This window comes from Zeus faber (assembly GCF_960531495.2).
Source record: "Zeus faber genome assembly, chromosome: 10".
NCBI classification, from domain to species: domain Eukaryota; kingdom Metazoa; phylum Chordata; class Actinopteri; order Zeiformes; family Zeidae; genus Zeus; species Zeus faber.
In genome coordinates this window covers 19676535-19690303 of record NC_137199.1, presented here as the reverse complement: position 1 = coordinate 19690303, position 13769 = coordinate 19676535, and the positions used below count along the sequence as shown (strand labels likewise).

The window sequence follows — 13769 nt, the reverse complement described above, 5'->3', positions numbered from 1 at the left end:
GGGGGCATAATCTTGTAAATGACACCTGACCAATGGCACACAACCTTTCATCGGTATAAAACCCTCTTCGGTAGAAGCAAGGGGGGACTGATCAGACCACTGTTTTGAAGCAGCTCTGTATCTTTGTCTTTATTCTGCAGAATAAATATCTTTAATACTCTTAGTTTGTTTCCCTGTAGCGGGCAGATTAACCTCACCGATCACCCAGTAAGAATTCTCCAACACGTCTTTGAATCCTAGCAATGGCCCTGGTCCAAGGTAATGCAGAGGAACTAGGAATGGAGCGATGGAACAAATGATTTCCCTAAACTGAAACCAGAGATCGCCAGACTTGAACTAGTCTTCATTCAGCATCCGTCCTAATGTCATTAAAGCAGTGGTCTCAAACTTAAATGAACTGGGGGCCACTGGCCAGGACGTCTTCTTCTAGGGGGGCCATGTTGTCAAGAGACTTCAGCTGAAGAGACTTCAACTGTTTTGTTATTTTCCCAGTACATTATTGAATTGCCTCGTAATCCTGTCAGAAAAAGCTCTCTTATGATCGATTTAATTCTGTTTCCCATTTTGAAAATATGAAGCACATCTGCGTGGATTAGTGAGGCATTGCGATTTTGAAAAATTATATTTGCGGGCCATTTGCATCAACGCATCATCACCATGCAGCGGGCCACAGTCAGTTGTCTCGCCGGCCGGATGTGGTCGCCCTGCCTGTAGTTTAAGACCCCTCCCAAAACACGCCGAAAGTATATATTCAGAATTAAGAAAACAAAACAACAAAAACAATGAAGCACTTAGGGAAAGATATGCATTTGCATGGTGGATACCAAGAAGATAGTTCTCATGTATTATACACACACACACACACACACACACGCACACACACACACACACACACACGCACACACACACACAAATATATATATATTTACATATATATATTTATATATATATATATACACAGTATATAAAAAATATAATGACATTATCATGAATAATATTCCGGGTCTATTTGTGCAGTTACACTCCCAACCAGCAGGAGGCGATAAAACATCTGCAACGTGACACGTCCCGTCACGTGGTCCAATGCGGAAGTGAAAATGCCGTCTAGCGTCTGACAACATCAAGACTTCCAGCACTAGCCACACCGCTATCAACGTCCAACCCTGACGTTATACTGATTACATTTATATAGACATATAAGAATATATTGATAGATACATATATATATATATGTGTATATAATATAATTCAGAGCAATGGACGGTTCCAGGACATCGTTAAACGCCGCGTCTGGACCAGCGCCAGATTTCAGAGGGTAGGGATTAAAACAAAGCGGACACGTTACGACGTCATCGTCTGTCCGAATATGTTTTGTTTTATGTTTCCTCACGCTAATTGACTCACGGCGACTGGCGCCGACATTTCGAGTCTGTTTGCCTCGATCTGTTCATCGTGATCCCCAGTTTCCCAATTAGAGTCACGACTTGTTTATTAGTCGATTATTTGAAGACCCACATTTTCATGTTCCAATCATCAATCACTACGTGACTCGTTTGAAATGAGGGGGGGGGGGGACGAGTTGTTTTATATTGATATCAAACATTCAATTTGAAGCCTCTGTTATAGAAAACCTGTAAATGTTAATCGCAATTATGAGAGTTAATCGCCGACTCACACGTCAACATCGGGACGGCCTTGGTGGGCCATGCGTCCGACACTTTGCATGGAAGTCTGTCTGCGTCCAAAATGTCCATCTAAAAAGGTGCCTTGTCTTCTACAGGAACGAGGGATCGCTGGTTTCTGCCCTGAAGACTTTGCTGTTCTTCACCTTCCTCATGGTGACCCTGCCGATCGGCTTGTACTTTGCGTCGAAGGCCTACGTTTTCGAGGGTGAGATGAGTTTGTCTTACTCCTTTACCTCGATGTGCGTTGTAGGCGCGCGTTGACTGGGGACGTGGCCATAAGAGACTCGGCGATAACATATTGTCTGGAATTTCTCTTATTGTGATATTATGATGGAGCTAAATTTTATGTTGCAGTGAACGGGGTCCTTGGGGTTGCTTGAAGTGCTTGAATTTCGTTCTCAGAAATGTAAGTAGAGGAATACCTTGAAAACAGCCCCCTTCGCGCCGAGGTGCTTAAAAAGTCCTTGCAAAACACGTGACTATTGAACTGACCTGTGATATTCCCCCGCGTTTTTCTTTACTCAAATCGTTACGTCATTAAACGTTTCCAGAAACCCTTTTACGACAGGTTTATGCTCGGGAAATGTCAGTTTAATCCAGCATCATTGAAAATACTTATGCAGTATTAGGGTGTGCTTTGGCTCTCTGTTCTTGTATTATTTATTTGCTTATGGTTATCGTTACCAGTAATTATAATTCAGGGAGATTGTATACATTGATTTCTCTGGAATGTCTATAAATTCTGACAGATAGTTATTCGGTTTTCTTGTTGTAGTACTTACTCTGGTGCATGTTAGTTGTCCTCAGAAGCGCATACTTTTGGGTCATTTGGCGGCTTTCGACTTTTTTCCGCATCATCTGAAAGAGCAGAATCGGAGCTTCCAAACAAGGAATCAAGCAAATATTTTTAAAGCTATGGCTTGTTAATGACAAGGGTGTGGCAAACTGTGTTTCTGAGATAATCACCTTGAAAGTTTTGCAGATACTTGCTTCATTCAGCCAGCTCCCAGAATGCAAATGGGGTAGCCAAAGCCACATGGCTACTTAACATACTGCTGAATGGGCCAATCACTGCTTTGTTCTTGTGTTTTGAGGGAACGTTGGACGTATTTTTGTTTAGAAAAAAGCTTTTATTTAACAGTAAGAAGATGCATGTTTAATCAAAGTGGAATTTATTTTCCGGTAGTTTTTGAAAATATTCTGTTTCACAGTCACATTCGGGTTTAAATCCGCTGTTTGAAGTGTTCTCCAAGTCTGGAGTAATATCAGATTCAGCGTCAGCGTCGGAGAACTGACTATCATCGCGGAAAATTAAGTCCAGTGCGCGCTGCTTAAACTGACTTGGATCTATCGCACTGGTCAGATTGAGGTCCGCCATATGATTTAGATCTTCCTCCACCCGCTTCTCCTAATCAACCATCAACCAGTTTTCACAGACAAGTGAATCCGGAGCCTCGTCTTGTTTACGGAAGTGACGGTGACGTCAGTGACACGCCCCCTCCACAACGTTGTCTCCGTGTGTGTATAAAACACATAATATTTAAAGGCTGAACTCTATCATAACAGTTTCACATTGTGACTTCACATCACATGGTATATGGATGAATGATCTTCACCTGGACGCTCGCTTTAAAGGAAAAGATCGATCTGCGTGGTTCGGCGTTGCTTAGCGTCTCGGCCAGTGAACTGCGTTTCCCCATGTAATCTAACGGGAATATTTAATTCCACTGTTTAACATTTTCACACAGAGATAAAAAAAACACAAAGGAACACGAATCCGGAAACAATCTCCTTTTCCTTTCAAGAAATATTTTTTCAACTAATTTGGCTGCTCCTGGCGATTTTAGAAATGTGCGAGATGGCGTCTTTCGCTGTGGTGGGTCACACATGTTTATGATGTTTAATATGCTGCGCTTTGTTTAATCCAGTTGTCTTCTGGCGATACTTTAACTACGTTTTTTCAAACATAAGGTTATGCACGGTTCCGCCGCTCCGATCAGAGCAATCTTTTCTCCAAACACACAAACAAACTCCACTCCGTTTCCTGCTGCCGCTCCACCACTGCGGGGCAGGTCGCCCCTGAAAGAATCTCTGCTCCCGTTCTGGCGTCCAGGGGCAGACGCCCCGGTGGTTGGGAACCTCTGCACCAGAGGACATTCCGTCGGTGACGCTCATGTTTATTTCCCACTTTCGTCGCCGCATCTGTGGAATTACGTGACACTCTGGTCAGAGGCTCGGCACTCTCCCTTGTGCACACAGTGAGACGCCGGAGGAGAGGGAGGCGTGCTCGTGCGTCTCCGCCGACGCCGACTTCGCACACAGTTACCGGAATATTTCTCTAATGTGTGTTGACTGTGCAACAAACTGGATGAACTTGTATTGAACTTTATTGCTCATCGCATGTGAATTGATTCACTAGCGTTAGTCAAAACATTTTTAATCAATTATTTATTTATAAGAATAAATCCACAATCGAATGTCAATTTCCACATTCAAATAGTGATTTATTTATTTGTTTGTTTCTTTGTTTGTTTTTGTTAATTTATTAATTATATTCAAATTCTATTTTCATTTGGAATTTTGTTCCTGCAGTCCTACTTATCACTAGGCTGCAGTGCTATCACGTGGATCACAAACTGGATGCATCTCTAAAGTCGGTGTTCAGCACCAGTACGGCCGGTAAACACCTCAGCATTCGTTCATTTGAATGTTGTATTACAGAGGCGATGGTGTTTCTCTTGCAATTCTATTATTGCAATATGTCTTCCTTGCACATTATCTTTTAGTCCACCAGATGTGTTCATGTCCTGATAAAGGCTAGTTCCTTGTTTCAGGGTTTCAGAGAGTATTTTAGTCTTTTGAATTGTCAGTAATGGAATACACCTTTATGTTAAAATGGCAACACATCTGGCTTTCACTATGAAGTATAACATTTATATCTCAGTACCATTCTTGTGGAATTTGGCTTAAGATCTAAGTACTAATACAAATGTTTGCTGCGATATGCAGGTAAATACAGACATCGAGGCGTCGTTCTCACTCTGATCTCTATTTAAAACTCAGAGCTGTTTTTAGTATAATATCATTTTTCACCCAAACACAATAATTCTACGAACTATGTAAGATGCAACGTCTGTACGGGTTCCAGGGCTTATTACAACCACATTGACTTGCACCAAGCGAATTAAAGAAAGACGTAACTAGTCCGTGCCCTCGTGCATATCCTCCGCTGCCGCACCGCTCCACTCCTTGGTTCTCCCGGCAACAGGTGTTTGACTGTTTGACTTGCCTTGTACCGCCTGTATGCGGGGATCAGGTGGAGCAGGACGTGGTCGGAGTTTCCCAGCACAGTGCAGGGAACGGCGTGATATGCGATGCAGACAGACGTGTAGGAGTGATCCAGCGTGTTCTCCTCGAAGCTGCTTGTATTTACTAAACTGCTTGTATTTCGGGAGTCGGTCTGAAATTCTCCTTTTTTTATTTTTATTTTATTTTTTTTTTTATTTTACAAAGAGAACAATTACGAGAGCCGCGCGCCGCCATCTTAACCAATGACACGGTTGTCTGTGACCAACCGGAGGTCTGCAGTGCTATCGCATGACGCGGAGATGAGAAATGCTGCGTTTGCTAACTTCCTGGGCGAAAATGGACCGATTTGGATCAAACTCAGAGGGAGGCATGTTGGAACTGCCCCTAATCCAAATCCCTAATCCACCGTGGCACGGTGGCGCAGTGCATTGCACTGCTGCCTCACAGCAAGAAGGTCCTGGGTTCGATTCCCGCCTGGGGCGCTGTTGGCACCGTGCTCCGGCGGGTTATCTTCCAAAAAAAAAAAAAAAAAAAAACCAGGAGCCTTTCTGTGTGGAGTTTGCATGTTCTCCCCGTGCTCACATGGGGTTTCCTCCACCTCACGTCAGTAAGGACCCCCCCCAAAAACATGCACCCATCATCGTCTGACCAGCGATGGACACTTATCATCTGGTCCCCGGGCGCGTCCACGTATGCTGCCCACTGCTCCTGGCTGTGCCCCCAGAGGAAGGACAAGCCAGGATGGGTTAAAAGCAGAGGAGCCATTTCACCGGCCACCATCAAGCATGTGCATGTGTGTGTGTGTGCAAGCATGTGTGTGTGAGTGTCGTGTGACAAATAAAGACTGTTTCTTCTTCTTCATCATGTCCGTGGGTATGTCGGTTCCATGACATCTATAGAAGACTGACATCAATTTCTCATGGCCAAAAACAATATGGCACTGGGCCATAGTGGACAATATTAATATTATATAATGCTAATATAAAAAATAGACCATGAGACCAAAATTATATAATATTTAAATTAATAAAGATCACATTAAAATGTATTATTTGTTTTGTGTGAAGGCCTTAAAAAATGGGAAATGAAAGTCCTTGAATTTCACTTCATTTTAATCAATGCCTCGACCTGCTTGGTCATGATATTAGTAATGGTTTCTTGCATGTTCACATCTTAAGAAAGCATCCATCGTCATCCCCAAAATATTGTAAAAACGATCAATATTGAGGTATTCACCCCAAACATTATGATATTTGATAGTTTTCCAATATCGCCCAGTCCTAGCGTCGACTGCCGAACATTTTATTTCCGAATGAGTCGACCGAAACAACCACATCCACCATCCCTGTTGACCCGCCCCTCACCTCCGTCTCCACAGGTTCCATGAAGATGTCCAGCTCCGACAGCTACTTCTACGCCGCCATCGTGGCGGTGCTCGCCGTCCACGTGGTCCTGGCGCTGTTTGTGTACGTGGCGTGGAACGAGGGGTCGCCGAAGGGGAAGGGTAAACACGACTGAAGGCGGGTGCTCGCGAGACGTTTCACCCCCCCCCCCCCCCCCCGCGAGCGGAGGCGGAGCTAAACCGGGCACCCGACACATCCACCGGCCTCGATGGCTGCGGCCTCCGGCTCCGACCGCTGCGCTTATCACCAAGTCAGATTTTAGGGAAGGATCTAAAGGCCCTAGGAGCGGGTGCCGTGTCGAGGTTATTTTTCCCTCAGCCTCGGCCGTGTTTAGCTGTCTTGTTTTGTTGTTTTTTTTTTGTTGTTGGTTTTTTTTTTTTGTTGTTGTTTCCACAAATGTGACGGCTAACTTTGTCGAACAGCCCGGCTTTCAGAGGCCTGGACACAAAATGGTGTTTAGCTCTGTGCTTTTAGCTGTGTGTTTCAAGCCTCGCGCTGTGGGAACCAGTTTTGTAACATTTGTTGTTTTGCTGTACGCGTCCTCTCATTAAAATGTTCTCATATTTCCTTTTTTTTTTTTTTTTTTCTCAAATGGTTTTCTTTTCTTATAGGATTTTTCGAGTGATTTGTGTGTTGGTCTTTTTTGGTTGCTTTTTGTAATATTAGGATTATCCATATAAAAATGATATTAAATAAAAACTCATGAATCAAAGATCTTTGTGAAAGTGATAATCCACATTTCTTATTTTCTGACTACCCGTGGCCATGCCGATCCGATCGGTTCCGAGAGATTCTCCTGATTCTCCAGCCATAATTGTATGAAGAGTCAAACTTTTATGCACATTCCTGCAGTAGAATGATAGAAAGGAAAATCCCACTTCTGGCAACCTGTCCTCGCCCTGAATTGAGGAATTAATACCCATTTAGGACTGGTGTCATGTGGAGATCAGGTATGTGGTTGATTATGCTTTTATGTTTTGGAGCTGAATGGCCGAGATGAGTCACTGATCCTTAAATTTCAGCCCCCTCAATGACCTTTCTGTCTCCTATTGTTCACGGAGAATATTGACATTGTGTGGCTACAAATCACTTATTGGATGTTCGATTAAATAATAAAATGTAATTATTACTCCTCTGACTTTTTTTACCCCGCTCGGCTGAATCCACTCCTTTTCCCTCGAACAAAATGGGACTTTCTGTCTACGGCAAGTCTGTGTTCACTTGTTCGTTCTTTTTTTTTTTCTCGATGGCTTTGCCTCATTGCTTTTCTCTAGAGAGAGAGAGAGAGGCCTGCTTCCTGCAGAGGGGTTGTGCTCTCACATGATGGCAGCAGAAAGTAGCGGAGGCCCGTTCCCATCATACGCACGTTTCACGGAAGACAAGCCCCGCTCTGACAGATGCCAAGGCATCATTTCTGACTCACAGATCTAACCCCAGATTCCTTTTTTTCCTCTCTCCCTTTTTCCTTTTACCGCAGCTCACAGTGAACGCTTTGCCCATATTTAGCAGAACGAAAAGAGACTAACCACACTGGGGCGTGTGTGCTGCTATTTCACATTTGGGGACAAGGTTTGATTCGAGTCTTTTGTTATCAATCGTTGCTTCTGGGTTTTTGGAATTTATCACTCATTAGCAGTGGGTTTGCATATTGTAAACAAGCCCTATGATTTAATACAAAATTATCGAGGGAAAAAATAAAGATCTTCTGTTTAGAATTGATAACCACCACATGCAATCTAATAAATAAGAAAATAAACTCATGACTCATTTAACGAAAACACTGCATTTCTTAAAGACACTACTGACAGCTAGACGTTGAAGTGGTTCCTGCTTTTAGCGGTGCAAGCTAAAAATAATCTATAATAAAATAGAACTATAAAAATATTCTATAAGAATCCGACATATCAGATGACATAATGTTAATTTATTGTGGAATAATTTTGATCAGATTGGCCAAGGAAACATGTGATTCCTGCCATATTTAGATGTCGTCAGGGCCTCTTAACATGCATGATAATATGCTATATATTTTTAATATTTTAATGTATTACTTTAATGAATGCATGCATATTTTATACAGCAACACCACTGTTATAATTTAATATTGTTTATTATTATTATTGTTATTACTACTATTATTATTATTATTATTATTATTATTATTTTATATTAGTTTTGAACTGAATTTCCCCTGGGGAAATCTTGTCTCATAAACAAATCCCAAATGAATGAATGAATTAATCCTGTCTTATCTACACCCACTTAAGTTTTGCTGTTTTCTCAATTAATTTGAATGGAACTTAAATTAGATACAATTAATTAAATTGAAAAACATTATTATTGACTTTATTATTTACAACTCTCTACAGAAACCATTTCAGAGTTTTGTAAAAACAAAAAAACGATTTAAATTGACAATCAGAAATTGACCCAGATGTGATTAAATGGTGGACGAGGGAGATAAGAGAAAATTATGATTGTTTATTTATTTATTCATTTAGTTATTAATACCACTTATTACAAATTCTACATTGTACTTAATGGACTATGCATTTAATTGAGCTCAATATGATATAATGTCATTTTTAGATTTACTCTGTAACACTACAATCAAACATCCATGAGGCTGCTCTCCAGGACACACACCTTGTTTATTTTTTCTTCCTTCTGAAGTTGCTCAGTGCGGCACAATATCCTGCACAGAGTATGACACGGGTATAATAGTCACAACAGTATATCCTGTTTGGAAGTTGATATTGTGATCTTCCTGTGACACCAAGAAGTCACAGGAAATTGTGAGCATACCAATCCAAACAGTGTGAGACAGCTTCCTAGACACCAACATCCAATCTCATTCATTTCAAGCTCCTCATACCGTGGGTGTCAGACCGTCTCCTATGCCTCCCTGGCCGGGACGGGAACTGGATACAAGTGTTTAAAAAAAGCAGATCATTCCATCTCTGCTCTGATGCTATAGTAAGGAACATTTATTTTCAATGCTCTTTCTGTATTTCTTGCACATATATATGTACATACATACATACATACATACAGTACATACATACATGCATACATGCATACACATATACATACATACACAAACGCTCATACATACATACTTACACACACACACACACACACACACACACATACACACATATGTACGTACATACATACATACATACTGTACATACATAACCACACACACACACAAACACACTCGTGCACAAGCACACACGCACACACACACATACATACATACATACTTACATACATAGAGCTTCACTACATTCTTTTACCTATTATTTTTTATTAATTTGTTTTATTTTTCACATGACTTACTTGGACACTTGGACCTTTTTCTTTCTTCATCAAGCATTTTTTTTTTTATTGTAATTTGATCAAAACTCATGACAGAATAACAGAAAAAAAATCCAAAGTTTAAGTTGATTAAAGGCAAGTTCATTTAAAAACCTTTGCGCAAACAGTATTATAACAAAGTGCTTTATGGACTCCAAATCCGGACCACAGGGGATGATTAAACAGACTATTTCTAAATATGCACGTTGCTAGTACTTGAACAAAAACAAATATAGCCACACTACATCATAATAAACCGTTTTTGATTTTCACCCGTATTCATACTACAATCCCAACGCGTGATAAACCCTGATGTCATAAATAGAAAGGCACTGTAGGGGTTGGTCGAGCATGAGGAGAATGTTCATGTGCAGAGTTCTACATCAAAGATGACGTTGTCCAACCAGGTCACTTTTTACATGCCGTGCTTCCTGACTCATGGCTCCGAATGAGTCAAAGCTGAACTGCCTTACAGGGGAGCCACGGTCAGTGAATCCTTTGGAGCAGTGATTCTCAGCCTGTTCCATGTCGAGGGGCCTCAATTTGACAGGCATTTAGCCACAGTTTCATAAGATTTTGTCTCTGGGGCCGTAACCTGGGAAGATTTTTATTGTTAGATGTGATTTGATCCAAAATCCCGTACCTGTCTTTACTGTAGTTAGAGATAACAGCGAAACTAGGATCTGAGCCGTCATTATTGTACATTTTTAAACGGTGCTAATGCTGCTGTATATTAAAAATAAAAAATCGTGACGTCAAACTATTAGTCATTTTTCTGGGGACCGCTGAAACCTCTTGAAGGACCCCTGGATGGTACCCAGACCCCACGTTGAGAATCACCGCTTAAGGGAAACCTCGTGCCGCTGTGCAGCGATCAAAGAGACACCCTCAAGAGAAACCCACTCTCTCCTAGACCTTGAGATCGTCTATTCTGGTCTTGTTGTTGCTGCTCTGCTTGGCGTGGCGGGCGCTCCTTGGCAGCCCCGGCGACCCAGGGGCCGATTCCGCTCCCTTCTTCCCTCTCGGGTCACATTCCTCCGGGTTGCTGCTGCACCTCTCCACTGCCAAGTTGTCCTTATTTTGTTTGTAGGCCGCCTTGCTGTGATAGGGGTGGAAGGAGGAGTCCGCCTCCGACAGCGGGGAGAGGTTGTAACCCGGCACGGGCGGGTAGGCGGGTTGCACTTGGTGGAAGTAATCGTCGTAACTGGGCGCGAACGGCGAGGCCATGGCGCCGGGCTCCTTGGACACGGACTCGGCGGCGAGTTTGTTCCTCCTGTAGGTCATGCCCTGTCGGCACTTGGTGAAGCCCAGGTGATAGATCTCGATGAGGTTGAGCAACAGCGACACGCTGGCAACCGCCAGCATGAAGATGATGAAAATAGTTTTCTCTGTGGGACGGGATATGTAACAGTTGACCACGTTGGGGCAGGGGGCTCTGTTGCACGTGTACATGGCCTTCAGCTCGAAGCCGTACAGCAAGTACTGGGCCACGATGAAGCCCACTTCGAACAGGGTTTTGAAAACCACGTTGAAGACGTAGGTGCGCAGGAGCTCCCCCTGCAGGCGCACGTGGCCCTTGTCATCTCTCACCGGGGGCTTTTTGTGTTTGGTTCCTGCGATGAGCCCCTGCTTCTCCGAATGCTGCGCCAGGTACTTCTCCTTGTTTTTCTGCTTGTCCTCCATCCGCACCAGGTGGAGGATGTGGCCCAGGTAGATCAGCGTCGGCGTGGACACGAAGATGATCTGCAGCACCCAGAACCGGACGTGCGAGATGGGGAAGGTGACGTCGTAGCAGACGTTCTCACAGCCGGGCTGCTTGGTGTCGCAGGTGAAGCCCGACAGCTCGTCGCCCCACACCTTCTCGGTGGCGGCGCTCAGGATGAGGATGCGGAAGATGAAGAGCACCGTGAGCCACACCTTCCCCACCACCGTGGAGTGCTCCTGCGCCTTCTCCAGAAGCTTCCCGAGCAGGTTCCAGTCCCCCATGGCTGCGTGGGATCAGGCCTGCGTGTTGAACAGGAGTAAGTCAGGAAAGAATACCGAGTACTGATTCCCCTCTTCTCTATCGACGGAACCAACTTTCATGAAATGGGATATTTCAGTATGAAAATATGTTTCTGAGTCGGAACATAGCTCCCAAGTTACAGCAGGTAGAACTTAAGTCCCTCGTGAGCCGAGCAGTTGCCAGAATTTACCTTCACGACTCTGGGATTCCGTCAGTCGCCCTTCCCACGTGCACACAGACAGGATTAGATTTACTTTAATGAATTTGGCAAGTGTGGACAGGGAGATGGCAAGTTCCAGCCACTGGCAGTAAAGCAGAACCCTCCATGCCAGGAACTACAAGTAACACGAGCCATGCAACGTGAAATGACACACCCGACAGATGGGGCGGAAACAGGGATTATAATTAGTCATGTAGTGACAGGACAGTAAAGTATACATTAGGAATGAAAAATGGACCCCTCTAGACCCTATAGATACACTGTGCTGGTAGCAGCACGGGAATGTCGAGATAGGCAGAGCCAAAACACACAAGGTAGAAATCACGACACGTCTTCCCATCCATTCAAATAAAATGTTTTCACATGTGCCATCAAAGAGTTCATTTCAAAATAGGCGGCAGATATAAATGCTGCATAAAACCAAGCAAATACTGTGATTGAGCCTTCCAGACATAAGAATCCTCTTTGAAGAATACCGCCATGGTAGACACTGAATACCGCAACGAGCAGTTTCATAACATGGGAAAAACTGGGGCTTTTGGCTTTGTTTATGTCTTTGTTTTCATGTGCTATGACTACTATAACACCAAAGCACTCAAAGTGTTGCAGCCGCACAATCCACAGAGAACTAAAGTTTACTTACAAGCTAGATCACATTCATTCAACCCACTCTGGGCAACCCACCTTGTCAGCATATACATCTCTTGTAGCAGCGTGCAAAGTGTGTGTGAGGCTCCGTGAGTCCTCCTCCACCTCCTCCCCCCGTGGCTCGCTCACAGGCCTCGGTGTCAGGCCGACCGCCGGGCCCCGCAGCGATGCCCTTGAATGGACAGGAAAAGTTGGCCTCCACAAACTCTGCTCCACCAGGGGAAAAACTCCCTGACCCCACCGGGCGTTGAGTCCTCGGGCCTACGCGTCCGGGCCCTCGGGTCCCCAGGCCACAGCACCGCTAAACCCGCCGGAGGCTCACAGCTCCAGCACCTTCACCACCCCCCTTCCCACGGTTTAAATTTGGCATCGTGGGGCTCACACTCTCTACTGTAAACTGTTAAAGCTGCTCCACTACGCCGAGTGGCGGGGCAGGCGGCCAATGAGGGCCGCGCTTCTAAGTCTGTCCGTGCACAAGTGCTACGCTGGTCTAAATATAGCCCGAGAGTGGCTCCTATCACGGGGGGCACGACTTGGACGGAGCAGCCATTTGGGTCCCGGAGCCGCACATCACAGGGAGCCACTGCTCGCACGTCCAAGAAGCACCGTCAGATTGGGGATTCAGGGCTCTCGGCGCCGGCACGTCAGCGGTGGCATGAGCACGAGATAAATATTTAGTAAACACTTTCATCAAATTGACTAATTTAACATGTCGACAAAAAGTTCTATTATGCACTATTTTGTAAGCATGCTCAATTGTTTGTGTCAATACGTACTGTACATAAACAGTTCTTTCTTTACCTTGATGTGAATTGATTGATACAGTTTTTGGGGACTTTTCAACACATATATGAGAACACAAACTATTTAAAGCCAATTTCATATTAAATCCAACACATAACAACACTGTGCTCTGATGGTTTTTAGGAGACAAAAGTCCCAAATGCTGACATTTCTGTCTGTGGTAAACCTCTAGAGAATTAGTTTCCCTTTTTTTTTTTTTTTATAATAACTATTTCCGAAAACGAGGCGTACAAGCCGTCTCGGAATTAAAATAAGTTAAAGAAATAACCAAATCCTGCCTGCACAAAATATGGGTGGAGGTTTCGGGGACAAATCAGAGCGGAGATAAGAGTAGA

General features: G+C 43.9%; 2 protein-coding genes across 2 annotated transcripts; one reads left to right on the top strand and one right to left on the bottom strand.

Moving 5' to 3' along the window:
- The first annotated feature begins 1105 nt into the window (after nucleotides 1–1105).
- Nucleotides 1106–7520, top strand: vma21 (vacuolar ATPase assembly factor VMA21). Its single transcript, XM_080007823.1, has 3 exons — nucleotides 1106–1315; nucleotides 1781–1890; nucleotides 6373–7520. Exons 1-3 carry the CDS (start codon nucleotides 1257–1259, stop codon nucleotides 6510–6512), a joined length of 309 nt encoding a protein of 102 aa, XP_079863949.1. The 5' UTR covers nucleotides 1106–1256; the 3' UTR covers nucleotides 6513–7520.
- A 1452-nt stretch (nucleotides 7521–8972) lies between these two features.
- On the bottom strand, nucleotides 8973–13026 carry LOC307236336 (gap junction alpha-3 protein-like). The gene is made up of 2 exons (XM_080008713.1): nucleotides 12667–13026; nucleotides 8973–11761 (listed from the first exon to the last, which is right to left on the bottom strand). Exon 2 carries the CDS (start codon nucleotides 11741–11743, stop codon nucleotides 10667–10669), a length of 1077 nt encoding a protein of 358 aa, XP_079864839.1. The 5' UTR covers nucleotides 11744–11761; nucleotides 12667–13026; the 3' UTR covers nucleotides 8973–10666.
- Nucleotides 13027–13769: the final 743 nt, after the last annotated feature.